Below are 23,764 nucleotides of genomic sequence, written 5' to 3'. Positions count from 1 at the left end.
CTCAGAGGTTAATGTGGCTGTGCTGGGGTTCGGGGTATCCCTAGTAGGCTGCAGCGGGGTCCGGATTGTGGGAATCCACAAAATCAGAGGGTTTTGGGAAAGCTACAACATGCAGGCCTCAGAAACAGCAGAACTGTGATTAGAGCCAAGCAGCAGCCATGAGATTGGTCAGCAGAAAAATTATTTAAGCTGTAGAAAAGCAAGGGCAAATAGAACAATGGTCTGTGTATTAATGTTTCTCTAGAATAACTCCCTAAGCTACAGAAAAGTTTATCTAGTGAGATATTAGGAAGTTTGAAGCTTAATAATGGAGCTCTGGGCATTGTGTTTTAAAGCTTACAAATAAGAATTGTATTTGAAATAAGCAAACATTGTTTTAAGCAAAAGTACATGCACTTATAGTGGTTGGATAGAACTACTGTCTATGTGCTTTTGCTTTGGTGATGGGTCAAAAAACTTATAAAGTGAGTTGTAACATTAAGTTCTTCGTCTGCTGGCTGGGATGTGAGCTGCTGACATCTTCCCATTGTCACAACCATGGGATGAGACTGATGCTGGAAAATAAAACAGCTCAAAGCACGTTCCCTGCAGTCCTGTCCTGTTTGTGATTTGTAGAGACCCCAGCCAGCATCACTGATAGCTCTGACCTGGGATAGCTCTGACCTGCTCGGCACAGCTTGTCTAAGTTCCCAAGCAGTTTTTAGCCACAGGCAACCTTAGCAAGCTTAAGTGATATCAGCTCTTTAGTGATTATCAGCTCATTGTGGTGATTTCAGCTCTCAGCTTGCTAGGTGCCCAAGTAGGCAGATGCAGGGAGAGAGAGGAGAAGCCTGTGTGGGGTTCCACAGGAGTGTCTTTACTGAATCTTCTGCAAAGGTTTCCAGTGACAGCTCTTTTGCCTGAGCTGGGCAAAAGCAGCTCTTTATATAGGGTTCAGGGGTTTTGGAAATTGTCCAATAGCAACGGTTAAAAGAAAGTGACCTATAGTCTTACAGAGCGATAAGCAAGAGGTCCAAAGGCAGAAGAGAGGAGCTTCTAAGGTTCCAGTCACCATGAATTGGCATTTCCTATCTTAAGCTCCTGAATGTCAGGAAGGTGTTGCAGGCTCTGGCCTGCTACAAGAGGTGCTTCTGTGAGTTGTGAAAGAACACCCAGAAGGTGTTCCTTCACCATCACAAGGACTTGTGCATAAAAACCTTTAAAATTTTGGCTTTTCCTTCCATAAGTTTTATTTTTTGGTTATTTTTGTCTTGCAGAGCTGTGCTGGGTTTCTAAATCTTTAATTTCTTAAACCCCAAACATGGGCACAAAAATTTGTGTTTGTTTCTTTATTTCTTTGGGTTTTCTTAAACACCTGAATTCCTTAAACACCTCAGCTCTCCCAGATTCTCTGGAATCCAGGTCCTTTGCAGATCTGGCCCCTCTTTTCCTGTGGAATCACACCAGCCTTGCACAACAGAGTCAAATTTCAGTGCATTACTCATCCGAGAGTGACACAGCATCAATATTAACCAGCAGCAGCGACGATGCTGCAGCCTCCATCCACCATTTGTGACAGGTCCCCAGGGCCAGCCAGGCTCAGCACCCGGTGCTGCAGCTCTGCCCTGGGCTCTGCTCAAGATGCAGAGCAGGAGAAGCTCCTGCCCTGCACGTGTGAGATAAGCACAGCGACCCGGGCGCTGCGGGGATTGTCGCGCACGGAGCGGCTCCGGGGGGGAGTTGTCACTCACAGAATTTATTTCGCAGTCAAATTATCCTCCCTCTTCAATCACTGCTGGAGATAGGCATGAGAAAGCCTTCCAGAGCAGTAAATCTGCTTGAAGCAGAACGGGAACATGCTCTGGGGACTTGTGTACAGACAGGGCCCTTAAAAACACAGCAGAGAGGGAGAGCGAGGCAGCGGCAGCACGGGCTGGAGACACAGAGAGTGACAGAGGGGTTTTATGAAATAACAGTAAAGGAGCAGAAAACACTTGGCCAGTTCTGAGTTTTTATATAAAATGATGTTCATGTTCTCTTGCCCAGCTGCCGCACTCCCTGCTCAGAGCATTTATGGGTGTAGAACTCTAATCCAGCATTATTAATCTGGATTAATCAACAAAGATGCTCAATAATCTAAAAAATGCAGCTGCTGGAGTTCTAATGGCTGTGGGACAGATCAGCAGCTTGCTCAGCTGTAGGTCTGATTTGTTTTAACCATGAGCAGGGCTCAGTCCTCACAAGGCACAGTTTGTACCCCTGTCCCCACCTCTCAGTGCTCTGCAAAGGCTTCTTGCTAGGAAACCGCAGCCACCAACCCAAACAATCAATTATTGAATTATTGATAAATTATTGTTGGTGCTGCAGAGTCTCTGTGCCTTGATTTCTGCTGGAAATGGGATCTGCAAGGCTTTAAAGACTGCTTCCAGATTTGAGCAAAAACTACAGGAGGAAAGGACAAAACTGGGGAGGGAACCGGTGGGCAGAGAGGTGGTGCCCCCTCCTTGGAAGGGTCCAAGGGGTGGGATGGTGGAAGGTGGCCTTGCCCATGGCAGGGGTGGCACTGGATGGGCTTTAAGGCCCTTCCAAGCCAAGCCAAGCCAAGCCAAGCCAAGCCAAGCCAAACCAACTCAATCCAACCCAACTCAACCCAACACAACCCAACCCAACCCAACTCAACACAACCCAACCCCAGGATTCTGTTCCATGACCATCCCACCCTACAGACCAGGGTGTGCTGGTGTCTGTACCTCGAGGACGGAGGTCTGGATGTGCAGCAGCTGCTCGTGGCCCTGCAGCTGCCTGACACACACGGTGCAGCACAGCTGGGTGGTGGCGGGGCTGAAGCGCTCCAGGGAGAAGGCGCCGAGCAGGGGCCGGGGGCTGCCGCGCCACACGCGGGAGAACGGCACCTCCTGTGGGACAGGGACACGTCAGGGACAGGGGACACGGCCTGGGGGCACACACAGTGCTGCTCTGCTGGGGGGGCTGGGTAATGGCACCTCCAGGTCTGAGCAAAGACAGAAAATGAGGATTGAGTTGATGGAACTGAGGTGTGGCAGTGACCGAGAGCTCAGAGAAAAAAGTAATGGGAGATTCTTGAAAAAGATGTTTAGAGAGACTTCAGAAAGATGCATTTCACTTCCTCCCTCTTGCCAAGATCAGAATTCCTCTCTGTGTCTCCTTGAAATCACCTTGTAACCACAATGCAAGGACAGAAACTTCCCACTGAGAACTGCCAGCCTTCCCTTCTCCACCCCAAAGGAACTTCGCACCAGGAACTGCCCTGGCCCTGCCAACCTTCCCTTCTCCATCCCGAAGAAACTTCCAACCAAGAACTGCCTGGTCAGCCTTTCCTTCCATATCCCAAAGGAATTTCCTACCAGAAACTGCCTTGGTCCTGCCGCCCTTCCCTTCTCCATCTCAGAGGAACTTCCCACTGAGAACTGCCCTGGCCCTGCCAACCTTTTCTCCTCCACCTCAAAGAACTTTGCACCAGGAACTGCCCTGGCCCTGCCAATCTTCCCTTTTCCATTCCAAAGGAATTTATCGCCAGGAACTGCCCTGGCCCTTCCCTCCTGTCCCCAGCCCCAGGCTGGATACAGAGCTGGGAACAGCAGTAGTAAAATGCTCCCAATGATAAAGGAAACATTAGCAAAATGTTAGAAGTGGAGCAGCTGTAATTAGATTTTTTTCAGGGTGATGATCTCTGCTTTCACTCCGAGTGGAAGAATCACTCAGCTGAAAGGAGCTGTGTGAAACAAAGCAGAGCAGCAAGGAGTGCTGCAACAATGAGTGCTTGGAGTATTCCAGAGATGTTTTCAGCTCCACTCTGCGTTTATAATTAAGCTCCTCGCAGACAGAGGGGCTGTAAATCATCTCCTGGCCCCAGGCAGAGCTGGATCCTCCAGGAGATGCAGATCTGAGCAGCCAGAGGTGCCTGCCCAGCTCCTGCCATGCCCATCCCTGCTCTGCCTGCACCACCCACATCTCTCAGGGATCCCCGGTGGGAAGGGAGCCAAGCCCTGGGCCAGGACAAACACAGGCTCTGAGCAGGAATCCTGGTGCCACCTGCCACCAGCTGCCTCCCAGCAGCTCCTCAGTGTGATTTATTCATCTGCTCGGCCTCCCTGAGACATCATTTCCATAAATCCTCCTCCCCACGCTGCCCGGGGAGGCTCTGCTGCTGGACCAGAGACATTCCTGGAACAGGCTGTGTTCAGTTGTTCCTGCCAGGCAGCACAAGCAGCTGCTCTCACAGGGTGGGACGTAGGAGACGAGCCCAGGGAACACTGGAAGAAACTCCACGTGCAAAAATAGATCCTTTTCTCTATAAAGGGGCTGGAAGCAAACCAGAGCTGTCACCAGACTTTTCACTGCGAGGGAAGCACCGAGCCAGGGGAGGTTCTGCAGCTCCTCTGAGGAGCAGTGATTGTGTTTCTGAGCTGCCCAAGGCATCCCAGTTACACCAGTTAGAAAATGTAAATTTTCCTTTGGATCAGGGCAGCCCTGGGTTTGGCACAGGCTTTTTTCCAGCCCTGAGCCCCTGCTCTGATCAGGCTCTAAGTGGCACTCGGAGGTTGAATTCCAGACATTTATTCTTCGTGTTTGGAGAAGGGATTAGGAGACAATAAAATAATCAAAGTGTGGAGCTCTATAATCTGCTGAGGGCAGAAGTGAATTTGTTGCATTAAGAGGAAACTCCTCTGATTTGATTTTTCTTTTGGGCACACTCTGGCAGGACTGGGACATCCTAACCCTGCTTGGTTTAGCTTTTAAAATACAGGTGAGTGGGAAGAACAATCAAAACACCAAAAAGCTCTTCTTCCTGAGAAGCTGAAAAGGATTAATTTATTTAATTTCTTAAGCTGTAGGCTGAATTATCCCCACGAGGGATAATTGGGGATTGCTCTGGCTCTGGGTCTGTGTTTATAACTTTCAGAGCCCATTACCCTCTTATGTTTTATGTTTTGGGGAACGTGGCAGCACATTTAAAACAGGGTTTTTGCCAAAATTCTCGAGGATGCAAAAACTGTGTCTCTGCTTCTGGGAGAAGGGAGATTGTACATTCTAATTGAGTGCTGTGTTTTAAAACTAACCCACTCCATGTGCCAGCACATTCCTTAGAATTTCCAGTCATCAAAAATCCTTGGAAATTCTTCTTTTGTTTTGATTTTTCCTTTTCAGTTTTCAACAGCCTCTCTAATTAATGGAGAAGAGAAAAACCAATTTGCTGCTCTTCAGTTCTAATGCTTGCTCTCTGCGTGCTGTGATTTGAACTCGTGGTTACATTTAAATGTCATTTTTAGCCATATTTCCATAGTTATATCAAAACTGCAATGACAGATATTAGAAACATCTTGAGGAGTGGTTAAGTTTGAGCAGGAATATTTGCCTTCTGTTGGAGGCAACTGAAATGGGGGAAGGCAAAAGCATTTCTGTAAAATGACAAATTTACAGCATTCTGGTGTAAACGAAATCTGTGTTTGTCAGAACCAAGAGGCAACATGTTTTTGTTAAACGCTCGGGGGGTTTTAAAGCTTTTTAAATAAAAGGAACCTCAGTTCATTTGTGTCTCATTTGGGTTCTCCCCCAGTGCAGAGGGAAGCAGTGAAATAAAATGCCAGGTACCTGACAGGCAGTGAAGGGTTTGATTCTCCACAGGAAGGGAGGCACGTCCAGCACTGAGATCTGGAGGCTGCAGGTGTTGCCTTTAAAATGCAGAAGTTTGGGTTCCTCCAGCAATTGTCCCCCTTGGAGCCTTTCATCCGAAACCACTTCCTGCAAGGGAGAAGGAGAGAATATTTCCAGCATCAGGAACAAACCCCAGATCCAGTGATTTGGGGAGTCTGCATCCAGGGATCCAGAATTCCTCTCTGTGGGGTCTCAGGTTCCCCCACAGTGCTGAATGCAGTGGAGTCTCTCTCGTGGGCAGCTGATGGTATTTATAATATAAATATTTATATTTATAAATATTTGATATTGCTATTTCCCAGAAGGCTGGGTTTGGGCACTGCCAGCCCCATTTCTGGTCAGGTAATGCTGGTTGGACACTGAATTTTTGGCTGTCTCCACTCTCCAACACCCCCAGTGCAGCCCAGCACAGCTGGATTCCAGAGCAGCTTTGCTGGGGAACTTCTCTGAGGGCTTTTCAGAGCCTTCAAACGCTTCAGGTGAAACCATTCACTTCCATTTCCCACCTCTGGGGCACCTCCAGAATCACTGCACAAGACCCTGAGCAGTGTGAAGGGCAGACTCTGGGCAGGGGTTTGCACTACAGCCCTCCAGAGCTCTGTTCCAAAAGAAATTTTCATGTAATTCGGTGAATTTAAAACATAATGGCAAAAAAAAAAAAAAAAAAATCACCCCTGCCGGTAGTTAAACAATGTTTATTCCTGTGCTGCTGCAGTAAAAACACCAGTGAGGGAGGAAAGGTTGCAGAACTCTTTAAAAATCAGCAGGCAAGCAGTGCTTCCAAATTACCTTTCTCAATCCACATAAATTGTATCAAATGTGTGTCCATGGAAGGGGTTTAGTGCTTGTCAGGACCAAAGTCGCCGTTAGAGGAGCTCCTGGAATCACTGTGACCTTCTGCAAATTCAATGCTCCAGCTCTCTGAAACTGCACTAATGGATTTCTATTATAAACTAATTTTTTTTCCAGGCATTTAGGTTGGTTTAACCCCTGGTGGTGTTCCAGACTGCAAGGCAAGATGTATTTATTCTATTTGCCATCTGCATGGCAGCTGTCTTTTGTCCAGTTTGCAGTTTTCCTTATCTCTTCCACAATCACTCTTGGGAGGGGACATCTGCTGATAAGAGGCCATTGAATGTTGCTGCATGGCTGATAAGAGCTACAGCATCCCATTGGGAGATGTGAGCCCAGAGGGAGGAGCCAAGCATTCCTACCCGGATATAATCTTGAGTTTCTAGGAATAACAGCATGGCTTTTTCTACTGGATTCCCCAGAGGAGCAGCAGCTGCCTCTTCTTACACTGGATCTTCAGAGGAAGAATCCATCCTTCTCTACAGGATCCCTGCTCCAGCAGAACCACTCCTGACACTGCACGAGGGCTGAGCCACAATTCCAATGGGACTGCTGCCAACACCCTGACCCACAGGGTGTCAGGTTGGGTTCTGACTCTGGCAGTGTTGGTTTAGTTCACTGCATTGTTTATTTTATCCTTTTATTTTCTTCCCTATTAAAGAACTGTTCTTCCTGCTCCCATATTTTTTCCTGAGAGCCCCTTAATTTAAAATTTATAGCAATTCAGAGGGAGGGGATTTACATTCTCCATTTTAGGGGAGGCTCCTGCCTTCCTTAGCTTCCTGTCTTTCCAAACCAAGTCAAGTGGTTGGGTTCATCTGAAGAAAGAAAATTGTGAGATTTCAGTTTTTTGGTTTCCACCCACAGAGGGAGCAGATTATTTCTTAAACATTCTCAAAATTCCTGAAGAATGTTGGATGGTTGTGAATGTTGTGTAAGTGCTGCTCTGCCTTCAGTGAGAGATGTGGTGCTCCTCCCACAGTAGTAGCTTTTGGGGCAAAACACAAAGGACCTGGGTCTCTCCAATTTTGAGAGCCAGGAGTTCCCAGCACACTCAGAACTTCCCAAAGGCCCAAGGCAGCTGCTGGGGGAGCAAGGAGAGTTTTCAGCCAGGGAAAAAGTCAAAAACAAGGGAATTTTGTCTCTTACATAAACCTGCACTGTGCAGGATTAACTGCCAAACACCACTTGGCAACCCCAACTCCGACATTTTATCCAAAAACCTCTGAAATTCCCTCATCCAAAAACTTCTGTAATTTGCCATATTTTATCCAAAAAACTCTGTAATCCCCCAAATTTTATCCAAAAATCTCTGTAACTCCCCATATTTCATCCAAAAACCTCTGAAATTCCCCATCTTTTACCCAAAACCCTCTAAAATTTGTCATATTTTATCAAAAACTTCTGAAATTTGACCTATTTAATCCAAAAACCTCTGAAATTCCCTGTATTCCTAACATGGCCTTGCTTTTAGGGCTGCATCACGCCATAAATGCAGGATTGTCTCACTATCCACACGCACCCTGCTCACTCCTGGCAAGGCAGAGAACTGGTAATTATTCTTCTGATCATTTCCTCCAGACTCATCAGGAAGACACCGGTACCCACTAATTGTCTAAGTGTTATAAAGAGGATAATTAGGCAGCCATTGTGAGCCTCTAACAATCCTTTTGGTGCCTTGGCTTTTATTAGCAGCACAGAGACAGCAGCTCCACTCACAGCCCTGTTCTCATTCCTGTGTCACAGCAAGAGGAAGGAAAAATTCATCTCACAACTCTTTGCATTCCAGTTCCCCAAAGAACAGCATTTTATCAAAAAACCTCGGTAATTTGCTGTATTTTATCCAAAAACCTCTGTAATTTGCCATATTTTATGGCAAATTTCATGTCACAACTGTTTGCATTTCAGTTCCCCAAAGAACAGTATTTTATCCAAAAACCTCTGTAATTCCCCATATTTTATTCAAAAACCTCTGAAATTCCCCATATTTGATCCCCAAACCTCTGAAATTCCCCATATTTGATCCCAAGACTTCTGTAATTCCCTGTATTTTATCCAAAACCCCCTGAAATTCCCCATATTTTGAGTTTACCAAAAGCCAGAGAATGTCACTGTTGTGTCCTGGAACATGGTGCAGGAAAAATCATTCTGATCCCAAGTGCCACGTGGGGATTTGGTCTGTTGGTTTTTTTAAGAGGAAATGCAGGATAATTGAATTTTTGTAAACCAGGGCTGGGTGAGTTTGGGCAGCTGAGAATGTGGCAAAAAATGAGAAAGCAAACAAGAGAGTTTGGCTGCCCTAAAGCTCTCAGTGTAAATCCACAACTGCAGGGAATTTAAGGGATTTATTCAAATGGTGCAGCAAGTGCTTTAAAAAATCCAATATTCCCATTGGGTTAAGGCTGGGGATGAAAGGAGCAAAAGGGTTTAATGGGAAAACCAAGCAAGCCCAGAGGAGCAAAGTGAAGGCATTTACCTGGAATGCACAAGGGGTGTTATCCACACAATAAACCCTCAGATTGTAATCCAGAGAATTGCAAGACAGGCAGCCAAAAACGGCGACTTTCAGCTGTCGAACGGCGCAGTCTGAGATGGGTTCCCCAATTAGGGCATAAGTTCCAAAGCTGTTTAAGAGAATGTGACAGGCATAAGGATCCAACAGGCAGTAGCAAGAAGTAGTTTCCTCTTCCACAGACATCACTTCCTGCAAAACGAAATTCAGGTTTAAAGAGAATAAAGCGAAACGGAATCAATAGGCCTCGACAATAGGAGTCATGGCATTAATTCTTTATTTTTATTCAATTGGAGTGCAGTGTGTTGCTGGGAGCCACTCTGGGGGAAGGGGAGAAGGGGGACTGCTTTCCTGAGTAAACATTCCCAATTTAGCCCTGAGTCAGCAGGCAGATTTATGGCCATGCCCAGCACAGAGCTCGCTGTGTACATACAATAATAATGATGATGCCTAAGCAATTTTAGCAGCTTTTTTCAAGTGCTCTTGACTTTCTGGCTAATTTTCCCCCCCAGTGTCAAGTTAAAAAATTACCTTGAAGGTTAAAGTCAATAAGCAAACCTTGAACAATGGCTGGGCTTTGACTTCCTTCCAGAACACCCATTACAGCCACGTTTCCCTTCCTCAAAAACTCCCTCTGCTCTGCCTCTGCTGCTCAGTCCTGCCCTGTGTCCCTCTGTCTGTGTGTCCTGTGACCCTCTGTCCATCTGTCCCTGTGTCCCTTTGTCCCTCTCCTCAGTGACCCAGGCTGTCTGAGGCCAGCACTGCTGGATCTGCCCAGGGACTGAATAAATCTGTATCAGGAAAATGGGACTGGGAATGGGTTAAAGCACAGCAGACCCCAGGCAGGGGCTCGGAGAGGGACAGGACAGAAGGACAGACTGCAGCCATGGCATCCATGGCTGGGCTTTGTAGCCATAAACTTCTGCACATCTTCATGTAAAACACCCAAACCCAATTCTGCTGCTTCATCACAAAGCAAAAAATCTTTTTCACTGTGAATGTTTCTTCTTCTCTGTGTCTATGCCCACCAGAATCTCTGCACAACCAAGGCTTAACTCCATTTCCACACTGGGTATAGGGGGATAGAATATAAGTAAATAAAGGAAGTATAGAATGTAATCTTAGCCCCTAAAGAGTTTCAGCTGAGCCAATTATTAAGGATTAGGAGCAGGCCTGATGTTAACAGGCCGCAGCCAATAAGAAGAGTGTTATAAAAGAGTGGATTGCTTGGTTGAGGGGACTGGAGTCAGTTGGCTGCTGTGAGGACAAGGAAGAGTCAGTGCCTAGAGGAGAAGCCTACAAGAAACATCAAGGAGGCACGAAACTCTGGCGACATGGAACCCTTGCAATGTACTGACAATAGAACTCTTGTGATATAGTGACAACAAATGGTGACCCCGACGTGATTCAGGAGAAATGACCCCTATGTGACAACAACTGGGCACAGCCTGGGGCTGGGCTTACCTCCCACTTGCCCTGCTGGGTCCTCCTTTTAAGGTGGATGCTCCAGTGCTGGGGGTCGGCGTGGGCGCAGTGTGGGATGCTCAGGGCACAGGGGGTGCTCACGGCCAGCTCGGGGGGCCCGCAGCTCACCTCGGGGCCCAGCAGCACCTCGGGGCCCTCCGGCTCCAGGCTTGGGGCAGCAAAGACAAGAGTAGCTGTCAGGAGTGAGAATTCACTGAAAAGAGTTCAAATCCAAGCACCTCCCACATCTGTCTTGGGGTCTCTGTGGTCAGGATGGTCCCGAGATGTCTTAGAAAGTTTCTTTTCCCAGCCTGGCAGCCAAAGAAGGAGTCAGGATTCCTTGGCTCTCCTTCTCAAGGTTGTTAGATAAGAAATAATAATTTCTTATCTGTCACATTCTTTCTCTGACCTGCTGAGAGCTGTCCAGCAGGTCGAGTTGTGGCACAGTCCCTGCCCTTGGGGTGCTGTTGGCTTTTTATACTAAAAACCACATGGACATTAATTACAATAATTTTCCAATACCTATCACCTGTGTTATACAGTCTGTCTCTAAACCAATGCAAAAGTGTCACCATCACAGCAGAAGATGGAGGACAAGAAGAAGAAGGACAGGACACATCCATATTCCTACATCTTGCCTCTTGTACCCCTATTCTAAACCCCCAAAATTCTACATTTTCACCCTGTGACAAATTAACCATCATTCTACTCAAACTCTTGTGGCTTGTAACTCCTCACACCGAGTTAGTAATTTTTTCCATGGGCTAAAATCAAAGGCACAGGTGGTTTTGACTCTGTGCCAAGGTCTCTGAGCCCCCTGCCAGGGTCTTGAGTCCCGCAAGGCAGCCAGAGGAATTTCCTGGGCTCCCACACTGCTGCTCATTTCTGCTCATTTCACATGGAAGCAGCAGCTGGAGATGAAACAAACCCATCAGACCCCATCTAACTCCAATCAGCGGCCGGTCAGTTTAGGACTCTGGTATTTAAAACGCATTTCAATTTGTTTAACCCAAATCCAGCGCCGGAATTGCTCTGTGCCAGCCAGCCCAGCTCCGAGCACCAGCTGGTCCCTTCCTCACCGTGCTCTGCTTTCAAACGCTGCCATCAACAATATTTTCACAGGAGCGAAGATAAAACAAATTATGGCTGAAAAAACACAGGCTCATAAATTCTTCCAGATTGAGTGTGATCTCCCTGCTTTGAAAACCTATTTGTATTCTGCAGGAGGAGGGATCTCGGTGAGTTTTACAGACTCGGGGACAGGGCTGTGCTTGGAATTAGGGCTGGGCCAGGTGGAGCCATGGCTGTGGCTCTGGGACAGGCAGGGGAGATCCCACCTGAGCTCCAGGGATTCAGTTAATGGCTGCATCCTCTGCCTGCTGCCTTCCAGAGATGTGTGATCTGCTTTTCTTCTCCCTCACTCCAACAAACTGGAGCCACCCCCACATCCACGTGTTTTCTGTATCTCTTGGAATGAATCCCTGGGCAGGAGTGGTGCCAGAGTGGAGGAGAATCCCTTGGACACTGAACCAGCAATTGAAACCTCTTGCCCTGCTGGTTTTGTTGCTGTTTGGTTGTATTTTAATCCATTTGGGTTCCAAATCACTGCGCGTGCAGTTCCCTCTTCAAACGAAAGCAAATGGTGTCTCCAAGATAAAAAATGAGAGGAGGAACCTCAACCGAGGAAAAAATTACTGAAAGGACCTCAACCAAGATTAAAAAAAAAATATATATAAGATACAAGAATAAAACCAGGATATAAAAAGGGGAAAAGCCCAAGGTGACTTGGGTGCCCCATTCCAGTGCCCTGACGTGGAGCTGTAGCTGTGGGTGCCCAGAAAATGCCCTTTTCAACCAACATTCCTGCTAAAGAGAGGCTGGAATGTTCCAAGGCTCCCCTCAGTCTGTGTGTGCAAGTGTTGGTGAGAGGGAGACTGCAGGGGAGGAAAAAAAAAGACACAACAGGGTAACAAAAAAAAGCCAATTCCTTTTTTCCCCTCTCTCAAGTGCCACAAAAATAAATTCTGCTGAAGCCTCGGTGCTTCCAAATGTCTGTAGGATTCTCAGGCTATAAAAAAAATAAAATCGAAGCACTCCCAGAGCCTGAGGTGCTCTGAGCAGGGAGAGGAGCAACAGGCACAAGAATTCCAAGGGTTCCACAGGAGCAGCACTCCAAGGGCATTTGTGTGTCCCTTTCAGGGTCACAGCAGGGTGGGGACCAGGAGTGGCTCCTGCACCTTCCACCCCAAACCCATGAACAAAGGCAGGACCATGATCCCGGATCTCTCACCTGGACTCCCTCTGGGTGATGGCCAGGTAGATTTCCCAGGAACTCTCCTCTGGAATGGCCCCATGTGGAATCAACAGACTGACCCCTGGAAAAGAGCAAGGGCAGGAGTGTCCCTTGGGAAGGGCAAGGCTGCCAGGGACAGGGAGCGCCACCAGAATGTTCCTCTGAGTTCCTGCTTCTCATGGCAACCTCACCAAATGAAAGGAACATGAACTATCCAAGGAAATAAAGCTGTTGCTTTCCCATCAAATGAAAAGACATCTTAGTTCCTAAAAAGCCTCTTCGAGGCTCTTTAATTTTTGAAGTCACACTTGATCATTGTGGGATCCTAGGAAATCTCCCCATGGAGAGGAGGATCATCCCTTTGTGCCCACACACCCCAGCTCCTGCTCCCAAGTGATCCCATCCTACTTGCACACCACCAGAGTGGATCAGAAGTTAACAGGGCAGTTTCAAACTGCTTTATCTCACTCTCAGGAGAGGGGGGATGTGTTTGGCATCTGCCGCATGATGCAGAGACTTGGTGAGGCACCGACTCGATCACACTGGAATTTACAACTGCTTGGCACAGCTGATCTTACATAAAGCCAGCAAGAATTACATAAATTTCAAGTGGACCAAATACATATTTTAATAATCTAATTGATGGGACTATCATTACATAAAGTAGCTAAATATACAGTATGAGGGAATTCTTAATTCATGCCTTAACTTGGTGCCTCTGCAGTGTTCCTTCCTCAGCACAAAACCAGTCTGTGGAGAAATGAAAACATTCCCCACGTTGTGCATGCCTGGGCTGTCACTGATATCAATCCTCTCTAAACACAAGCCACGTTTTTTATGGTAACCTTTAAAGCACCCGTTTTGTGGGACATGAAGGATAAAGCTCTAAATCATCCAGTTCAACCAGAGAGCAGCAGATAATCCTGGAGCCACTGCTCAAACGAAAACAGAGCTGAATTTAAAGTGGATAAATATCACTAGAGTTGAAAGATGATAACACCTAGCTGGCAGTATCTGGGCTTTTTGTGCTGTGTTTTGGGGAGAGAAAATACCCAGGGTAAGGGCTGGGATTTGGGGTGATGCAAACACAGCCCTGGGGTGCAGCTGCAGGGCTGTGACCCGGCCAGGCTCTGATCTGCTGTTCAGCACATTCCACAACAAACAAACAGCCCTGAAGGTCTAAAACACGTCCCACAAAGATCACAAAAGTCAAAAAGGATACAAAGCAGAGGGAGGCACAAAGCAGAGGGAGCATCCCAGCCTGGGACAGGGACCCTGCTTTGGGAATCTGGAGAGATTTTGCTCCAAGGAAAGGGAAAAGAGGCAGGCAGGAGGGGCAGGAGCCTGGTGGGCAGTGGGGCTGTCCCTGTGTCCCCCCATGGGGCAGGGATGTGGGGTTGGAGCTGCTGCTGGAACATGAGGACCCCTTATGTAAGATCCAGCACCGACCCTTCCCGGGGAGCCTCTCCTCTGGAGCAGCATGCAAGCAATGCAAAGCTTTGATTAATGTGACATTCATGCTGAAGACATCAAGAGAGGCAGTAATTTAAAACAGTTCAAACAGGCATAATGCCTCTTCAGTCCTCAGCCCAGGCTTCCTTCTGATCACTCGTGTCCTGTGTGGGCAACGTGCCCTACTTCCAAAATTTGCATTAACAGGGCCCCTGCTTCTTCCTTCCTGGAGAAAAATTTTAAATTTTAAATTCTTTTAAAATTCAGTTATAAAACACAACATCAGGCAGCCTAAGCTCAAATTCCTCTGCGTGCTTGGATGAGCAAGGAGCCACCTGTTGTGGTGTGATGTCACGGTTTGCCTCAGAACCTTGGGTTCCTCCGTGATAATTCCCTGCCAGGTGTGTCAGTCACCTCTCCTTTCCCCTCCCAGCACTGTCTGTCAGTCCTGGAATTCCAGAATTGGCAGATCCAAAGGATGCCCTCTACCCCTGGGGGCATTGGGACATCCCAGTATCCTTTGTCCCTTTGTCCCTCCCCTCCTGTCCCTGCTTGGTGGCTCCCTGCCCCTTCCCTGCCCCTCTCCCCGGGGTTCAAAGGAGCAGCAACCACGGGCTCAGGGAGTTCTGTTGGAGCTGGTGTTGCATTCAGAGGCCTGTGGGCCAGAATAAAGCTCTGGATCCAAACCCTCCATCAGAACCGACTCCTTTCCTTCCCCATCGCCTCAAAGCTTCTCCACAGAGGGAAACCTGAGGAGCAGCCCCTGTTATGGGGGGAAGCTCCATCCCAGCACCACCAGAGCTCCCGCAGGCCTGCACTTGTCCCCACAGGCCCAGCTGCAGCACCCAGCCAGGCAAAAGTGTCTGTGGGGTGAAACACCACACACCCAGCCGGCCAAAAGTGTCTGTGGGGTGAAACACCACACACCCAGCCAGCCCAAAGTGTCTGTGGGGTGAAACACCACACACCCAGCCAGCCCAAAGTATCTGTGGGGTGAAACACCACATACTCAGCCAGCCCAAAGTGTCTGTGGGGTGAAACACCACACACCCAGCCAGCCCAAAGTGTCTGTGGGGTGAAACACCACACACTCAGCCAGCCCAAAGTGTCTCTGGGGTGAAACACCACATACTCAGCCAGCCCAAAGTGTCTCTGGGGTGAAACACCACGGTGTCGCTGTTTGGCTCAGCACTAAGGCCCAGACAAGCTCCCATCCACACGTCCCATCCCCAATATTGGTAATTATTCCAATAACCACCCACCTGTGTTGGGGACCACCAAGCGGCCCCCCAGGTGCCCAAACAGGGCTGTGCTCCTCAGCTCGCTGCTGCTGGAGATGGAGGCCAGGTTCTGAATGAACATGGCCTTGTTCCGGGCCTGGAGGGTCCCAAAGGTCCTGGGGCTGCCGTGGGGGAAGGTGCCGGGGTGGGCCTTGCCGTGGAACTCGGCCCGCTCGGTGACGCCCAGGGACACCATGAAGGAGCTCTGCACCTTGACCTTGATGTCGGCCAGGGGGTTGAACAGGGAGGACTCGGTCATCAGCTCCTTGTCCAGCGGGTCCTGCAGGCAGATGGGGCCGCTGTAGGTCCTGCTGACCGTCAGCTCGGGCTGCAGGGATGAGTTCAGGAGCAGGGAGTTACCTGTGGGGACAGCAGCAGCGAGGGAGGGTGAGAGGAATGGAGGGTTTTTCTTTCCAAACAAGCTGGTGGATAAAACCAGCACTGGGAGATGAAAGAAACAATGGGAAGTATTCCACTGATTGATGAAGGGAAAAAGATATTTGCTTTTACAAATAAACTTTAGCGCTGCTGACAAATGAAATTAGACATTGAATGATGAAAGAAACAATGGGGAAGAAAAACCCCTAAATTCCGTAAGAATTGAAATTTAATTTTAATTTTACATTAGAGGGAAATTAATTTTAATTTTACATTAGATGGTTTTACATTAGAGGGTAATCTTTGGGATCGGGTGTTCTGGGAAGTCTGAACATCTCAAGCACCGTGGAAATGAGGAAAGAACCACTAAATTCCGTAAGAATTAAAAATTAAAAGAGAGGGTTATACATTAGAGGGGAATCTCTGGGATCAGATGTTCTGGGAAGTCTGAATATCTCAAGTACCTCAGAAATGGGGAAAAAACCTAAATTCTGTAAGAATTAAAAATTAAAAGGGAGGGTTATACATTAGAGGGGAATCTTTGGGATCAGGTGTTCTGGGGAGTCTGAACCTCTCAAGTACCTCAGAAATGGAGAAAGAGAGAAGGGAAATGTGGCTGGAAATTGGGATAAAAAGGGAGGTTGCATCCTCCAAAACTTGGAGAGACCCCAGGGGATGCCCCATGGCCTCTGCCTTGATTTGAATAAAGTCAAAGGACTCCTCTGTCTCCTTTTTGGACACAAACCTCTGGTGTTTGTGGATTAATTTTCCTGACAAAGGGACACCTCAGCAACCCTCCCTGAGCTCTCAGAGCCCAAAATCCCTGTTGGATTTCGCAGACATGAAGTGTCAGACCTTGGCCCAGTTCCTCCCAAAACACGAGGTCATGTCAGAGAGCAGAACTGGTGCCAAGATCTGACGCTTGGTGTTTGCCAGACCTCAGGCAGCTCCAGAGTGCAGGAATAATCCAGGAAGGATCCTTTAGTTTGGATTCACGTCGTTGTGTTTGCCCTTTTGCCTCTCTTGTTGTTTTCTTTCCTTACATTAAACCCCACTGGGTGACAACATCTTCCTGCAGACCTTCTACACAAACCCACAGCCTGAGGGAAACTGGGCTGAAAGGGAGGTGGGACAAGAGTGATACAGAGAAAGATACCACAGTTATTAATTTTGAGGTGTTTTACCTCAGAAAATGCTCTGAAAAATGAAGAGTGCATGGATTTAGAGTCCTCTGGCTGCTTGGTTTTGTGATGGGGTCTTTTTCTTTGGTTGTTTAGTTGGGTATTTTCAGAGCCTCCAGAATGAAAGGTTTTTTTAAGCATTAAGCCAAGCAAACAATTCCCCAGACTCAAAACAAGACTCAGACTGAACCACAAAGGAAAATGTTCTTGTTTGAGACAGTCATTGAGATTTACACAGCCCTAATTAAAGGTTTGGATTTAGAAATGGATGAATGAACTTCCTTCAAACGTCCTTGTCTGCCAAGCCCTTTTGCCAATTTCTTGCAAGTCATGCTTGGTGAGGAACGTCTCCAGGAAATAAAGAAACTGTAAAAAACAACCCCACAAAACCCCCCCAAACAAACTCTGCAACATATTTCCCTTTTCTGCAGAGAGAACAGAGACATGGGGACACTTTCACAGCCTGCCCACGCTCCCACCCACCCACAATCAGGCAGGTCTGAGGTAGAATGGCAGCACCGAATCAATAAACATCCTGCTCCCATCCCCTCTCCCTCCCCACCTTCCTGTTCTGAGGGAATAACATTCCTGGAAACCCGAGCGCTGCTTTTAGCAAAGGTTTTGTCCATATTTTATGGCACTGGTGGTGTTTTCTAGAGCTTTAGGGGTCCGGTTTTACACAAATTGATTTCCCTCAGTGCCTGTGTTACAGCAGGTTACAAAACACTTCCAGCTGGGGGTCCGGGATTATCAGGAAAAGAATAATTCCTTTTATTGGAGAGAAGGAAAGCTCTGAAACTGAGAACAGGAGGAGCTCCAGCTGTGCTGCCCGGGCTTGCTCTGATTTGGTTGCTTGGCTTTAATTTGAGCTTTTCCTAAATCAGTGGATGAGCTGGGGATTTTGGAAGGGACATGGGGATTTTGGATGCTGGACAGCACTCCTAAAGCATCTGGAACGTGGCCAAGGAGGATCCTGGGTTTGTGGGACAGAGCAGAGCCAATTCCAGGTCGTTATCCCTGTCCCTATCCCTGGCTGCCCTAAACCCCCGCCCCAAACACAGGCAAGCCTGAGCAGCGGGAGATGCTCTGATTTGGTTGCTTGGCTTTAATTTGAGCTTTTCCTAAATCAGTGGATGAGCTGGGGATTTTGGAAGGGACATGGGGATTTTGGATGCTGGACAGCACTCCTAAAGCATCTGGAACGTGGCCAAGGAGGATCCTGGGTTTGTGGGACAGAGCAGAGCCAATTCCAGGTCGTTATCCCTGTCCCTATCCCTGGCTGCCCTAAACCCCCGCCCCAAACACAGGCAAGCCTGAGCAGCGGGAGATGCTCTGATTTGGTTGCTTGGCTTTAATTTGAGCTTTTCCTAAATCAGTGGAGGGGCTGGGGATTTTGGATGCTGGACAGCATTTCTAGAGCATCTGGAGCGTGGCCAAGGAGGATCCTGGGTTTGCGGGATGGAGCAGAGCCGATTCCAGGTCCCTGTCCCCACTCATCCCATCCTCCTTGCACACCACCAGAGTGGACCAGAAGTTAACAGGGCCATTTTCCAGTGGGCACCACTGCAGTTAAACTGCTTTATCTCGCTCTCAGGAGAGAGGGGGATGTGTTTGGCATCTGCCACACGATGCAGAGCCTTGGTGATGCCCTGACTCCACCAAACCCCCTCCCCAAACGCAGGCGAGCAGCGGGAGCTCTGCAGAGAAGAAAGGAAATCGCCGCACTAACCTTGTCTGACTGTTTTAAAATTAAAAGTCTGGAAGCCTCCCGTGAGTGCAGAGGAATCAATGACATCCACGCCGTACTCACTCTGACTGCGCCGGTACAGGGTCACCCCCAGCGCCAGCACGGCCACCGCCAGCACCGCCGCCGCCAGCCCCGAGTACAGCGCCACGTCCGCGCCACGCTCCACGTCTGCGGAGAGAGAGGGGTCAGAGACAGGGACAGGGACAGCGACAGGGACATGGGGATGTGAGGACACGGGGGATGTGGGATGTGGGGGGACATGGGGGATGTGGGGGGACAAGAGCTGTGTCAGGGACAGGGGGACATGGGACACGGGGATATGGGGGACACGGGGACATGGGGGATGTGAGAACATGAGGACGTAGGGGGACATGGGGGATGTGGGGCGACAAGAACTGTATCAGGGACACAGGGACATGGGAGGACACAGGGATGTGGGGGGATGTGTGGGGGCAAGAGCTGTGTCAGGGGACATGGGACATGGGGGACACGGGGACGTGAGGGATGTGGGGGATATGGGGGATGTGGGGACATGGGGGGACAAGAGCTGCATCAGGGAGAGGGGACAGAGGGACGTGAGGACATGAGGGATATGGGGACATGGACATGGGAGCACAGAGGATGTGGGGGATGTGAGGGGACAAGAACTGTGTCAGGGACAGGGGGACATGGGGACATGGAGGATGTGGGGACATGGTGACATGGGGGAAAAAGAACTGCATCAGGGACATGGGAACATGGGACATGGGGACATGGGGGATGTGGGGAGACAAGAACTGTGTCAGGGACATGGGGACACGAGGGGATAGGGGAACACAGAGGGACATGGGGGGACATGGGGAACCAAGGTGGAGCTGGGCGCACGAACAGGGGCAGTGCTGGACAAAAAGGGCTGAGAGGGTGAGCGGAATTCCCGATGGAGCGCCCCAAACTGGAGAGCCTGTTTGGGTGTGGGGAGAAGGAATTGACTGCTGTGACAGAATGAATCCTGCAATATTCCATAACTGAAATATCCCATCCCGCTCTCCTTGATCTGCTGGGATTTGTGCACCATGGAATTAAATCCCTTGGCACACCCCGTTGGAGGGTCCTTGGGGGGTTCCCTGAATTCCCAGCTCCAGGATAGGGGGGGTGAGCTCAGAGCCCACCCTGGGCAGGGCCTGGGTCCTGCTGGGGGCTTCTCCTGCACGGCAGAGCCCCAGGAACAGAAACTGGATTTGTTCAGGGCCAATGAGATCAACAAAAACTAACATGGAAATCCAGAGTGCTCTGTGTCAGTGAATGCACTACACTGCACAGAAATAGGTTGGAAAGTTAAAAATCAGCATTTAATAAACAGCCAATTACAGAAATTACTTAATTACTGCTTGGGAGGAGGTTTCTGTTGTGCTTTTCTGCTGAAAGTCAGATAATTTCATTTTAGCTGAGTTTTGAAAACGAACGTGAAACTTCAGAGTGTTGAGATGAAAGGAACGAGCACCTCTGGGCAGCATTTCCTCGGCTCAACACTTTCTGACAAAAAAGAAGTGTCTGAAAAGTGAACCAAACCTTTGATTTTACTTTGGATTGGACCCTGCTCCAGGTGCTGGGACTGAATTTCAGCTGGGCACTCCAATCCAAAGTAAAATCAAAGGTTTGGCTCAAACATCCTTGACAGAAAACGTCCCTCTCATCCCCTCTCTCCAACTGGTCCCAGTCAGCACCAACCATGAGATTCCAGCACCCAAAAGAGATGTTTGGGTATCAGTTTTACCAGAACCACTTAACCAGATGAAATACTGAAAGAAAATACTCTTGCAAGAGTAATACTCTCAAATACTCTCAAAACACTCTTGCTTTGCAGGAAAATACTCCTGTAAAATTTCTGCTGCATTTTGGAGTAATCTGTGAATGGAAAATGGTTCTGCTTTTAACACGTTCACAATTTGTTGGGAAGAAAAACAAAAATCACCAAGTTTGCATGGAAATATCAGCTTTGGGGAAGAATCCACCTTCTGTGGCAGGTCAGGAAACCACACTGAACAAACTTGTAAGGTTACAAAATTCAGCTTCCTAGAACAATTCCAACGTCACACGGTTCCACCAACTCAATCACTAAAAGAGAAACTTTGGGGTTTTTTTCCTTTTTTTCCCTGAAACCTTTTTTTTTTTTCCCCATGAGATTCCCTCCTTAAAATATGCTGTAACGAGAATTTTAAGCTCAGTTTGGGATTGCGGAGAGTGAGATACTGGCTGACAATGAAGAAGGGACAGGCCAGGCAGAAAAAGCAAAGAAAAGGGGTCACAAAGCCAAACTGGAAATGTCTCAGATGTGTCCAAAACCACACAAAGCCCACCCCAAAGCTCCTCTCCCCCAGCCCCGTTTTGTTCCCCAGCACCAGGTGCAGAAAGGGAAGTTCAGGCAATAATTACATTTCTATTTCTTCCAATTTCCTATTCCCAAGTCGCTTTGTTGTTACAGGGAATTAATTACGAATTGCTATTGTTGAGTTAATTTCTGTGGGTAATTAGAGCAATGAGTGAGGCAGGAGGAGGGAGGGGATGGATCTCCAGGAACAATTGGGGTTTTTCCCTTCCCAGGGAGAGCTCCTGGGTTTTGCACCACAAAGCATCTCCAACTCTTCCCTTTGGATCACTGCTTTAAAAAAGGAAAGTGCTGAAAATGGGAATTATCCCTCCTGCCCTGCTGGGATGATAAATGACCAAGTCTGAGAGATGCAGAAATATCCTGGCAGGAAAAGCTTCCAGCCCCAGGACTGCAAAGGGGAAGGATCCCAGAGCTCATCTCCTGCCCACTCCTCAGGTGCTCTGGAATTGCCATTTCTGCCTCTAAATCCCCTCAGGTGCTTCAGCATCTCCTTCTCCATCCCTTCCCACGTCAGGCAATTCCCCTTTCCCATTTTTACACAATTCTACATGGGTTAAAGATGAGAGGGAGGGCACAAAATAAAACAAAATGGGAGCGGTTGGACTCAAGCAAAATCCATCTGAGGAGAAGAATTCTCTTTTCATTCACTCTGAAATATCTCCAGGGCTTGAAGTGGAGCCTGGTCTATAAATTTGATGATTGAAACCTCCCGAGGGTCCTTCCCTGGGATGAGTTGGTGGTTGCTGAGTTCCCAGAGCTTCCCCAGTGCCAGGAAAACCCTCACAAACCTCAGGGGAGCAGAGCTCAGAGAATCCTACTCAGGGTTTAGTGGGGTTTTAAACAGCTTTGTGCTAAAAGGGCAAACCGAGAGAGGCTCAGTATTCTTGGAATTATTCCCATGGAACACAATTCCATGAGAAAGGAGCCTTTCTTTTGGGATTTTGGTGGTTAGAAACAACCGCTGGTTTGTTTCTTTTCTTTTTTTTTTTTTTTTTTTTTTTTTTAATTAATCTTTACCTCTTTACCTTCTGGTCTTTTCTTTTGGAGAATTCCTTCCATTGGAGATTAGAAATTAGGGGAAGGAGGAAGGCGTGGGAAATCTGGGGGAGCAGGGTGAGGTTCTGCTTTTCCTTTTTTCCCAGAAGGGAACAAAGTGAAAAAGCAACCAAACAATCCAGAAAAGCAAACATTTATAGTCCACCAATTATTCCTTAATGAGCTGCATCCTCCCGGCCCAGGGGTGGGAGGGACCCTGGCAGGCACCACAAATTTTATCCCTTTCTGCTCCAGGATCCATGTTTGTGGTAATTGCAGCCCATTTTTCACTCCACCTCCTGCCACTGTTACACAACATTTATTGAAAGCACATTTGATGGTAATGAAGTTTCTATTAACTATGATTAAGTTTCATAAAGCACCTGAAGATAATTTAAGATGCGCAGGAGCAGAAAGTGAAACATTTGGTTTAGTGCATTAGGAGAGGTAATTGATTAAATTATCTCATTTCCAAGCAGAGATTTGCAGGAGCTGTGCAGGGCCCACCTCCCCAGCTCCAGCAAGGAGGGGAGGGCTGGGACATGGGCAGGAGATCCCAGAGGTTCTTCCCAGGTTCTTCCCACAGCCCCAAGTCCTTCTCCTCACTCTTGGAGCTCAGGGATCATGAGTTAGGAGCTCAGGGAAGAGATCCTTCAGTGGAACAGGCTGTTCCTCAATGATCTTCATCCCTGGCTCTGTTTTTGCATCCTGGAGCAGCTCCTGCTCTGTGAGCTCTGTGTCTCTGCCCTGCTGAGGCTTCTGCTGCTCACAGTGACCCTGAGATGTGTTAAAGTCTCTTTTCCCAGCCTGGCAGGCAAAGAAGGAGTCAGAGCTCTTCTGTTCTCGTTCTCAAGGTTGTTCATTGTTTCTTATGTATAAAATTCTTTCTCTGGCCTGCTGAGGTCTGTTCAGCAGGTAAGAGAGAAGCGGGGTTAAATTCCTGCTGATGTCCCACCCTGGCAATGCCCTACAGTCCTTTCCAGGGGGAAATTCCTGTTGATGTTCTTCCCTGGCATTCCAGGGGTAAATTCCTGCTGATGTCCCACCCTGGCACAGCTCAAGGCCCTTTCCAGAGGGAAATCCTCCTGATGTCCAACCCTGGCACAGCTCAAGGCCCTTTCCAGAGGGAAATCCTCCTGATGTCCCACCCTGGCACAGCTCTACAGCCCTTTTCAGGATGAAATTCCTGCTGATGTCCAGTTCTGGCACAGCTCGAGGCCCCTTCCAGAGGGAAATCCTTCTGATGTCCCACCCTGGCACAGCCTGAGGCCCTTTCTAGGGTGAAATCCTGCTGATGCCCCTGGCAATGCCCTACAGCCCTTTCCAGGGGTAAATTCCTGCTGGTGTCCAGCTCAAGGCCCTTTCCATGAGGAAATTCCTGCTGATTTTCCCTGTGACCCAGCTCAAGGCCATTCCCTCTCCTCCTGGCCCCTGTCCCCCTGCTCTCCTGCCCTGCTGGGGCTGGCAGAGCTGCAGGTGCACGACAGAGCAGCCCTGAGAGGATGCCAGGCACAGAAACACCCTCCAGG

General features: G+C 48.4%; 1 protein-coding gene across 3 annotated transcripts in view; it reads right to left on the bottom strand.

The window, feature by feature from the left end:
- The window catches only part of UNC5D (unc-5 netrin receptor D), a 109,292-nt gene that overhangs the window by 9,072 nt on the left and 76,456 nt on the right, over window positions 1-23,764 (bottom strand). For 2 of the 3 annotated variants that reach the window (XR_010030385.1, XM_063175084.1), the window contains exons 8-14: window positions 18,815-19,000; window positions 15,509-15,886; window positions 12,792-12,876; window positions 10,502-10,670; window positions 9,002-9,229; window positions 5,611-5,760; window positions 2,730-2,894 (exon numbers count right to left, since the gene is read on the bottom strand). Coding sequence is in view for 2 of the 3 variants with exons in the window: in XM_063175084.1 (XP_063031154.1) it covers window positions 2,730-2,894; window positions 5,611-5,760; window positions 9,002-9,229; window positions 10,502-10,670; window positions 12,792-12,876; window positions 15,509-15,886; window positions 18,815-19,000 (1,361 nt within the window). In the remaining variant the exon portion in view is untranslated. The remainder of the gene's footprint in view (window positions 1-2,729; window positions 2,895-5,610; window positions 5,761-9,001; window positions 9,230-10,501; window positions 10,671-12,791; window positions 12,877-15,508; window positions 15,887-18,814; window positions 19,001-23,764) is intronic. The other variant, XM_063175085.1, reaches the window with a different exon arrangement.

Source organism: Melospiza melodia, chromosome 23 (assembly GCF_035770615.1).
Source record: "Melospiza melodia melodia isolate bMelMel2 chromosome 23, bMelMel2.pri, whole genome shotgun sequence".
In the NCBI taxonomy this organism is placed as follows: Eukaryota; Metazoa; Chordata; class Aves; order Passeriformes; family Passerellidae; genus Melospiza; species Melospiza melodia.
The sequence above is the reverse complement of the archived record's forward strand: the minus strand, read 5'-3'. Positions and strand labels throughout refer to the sequence as shown.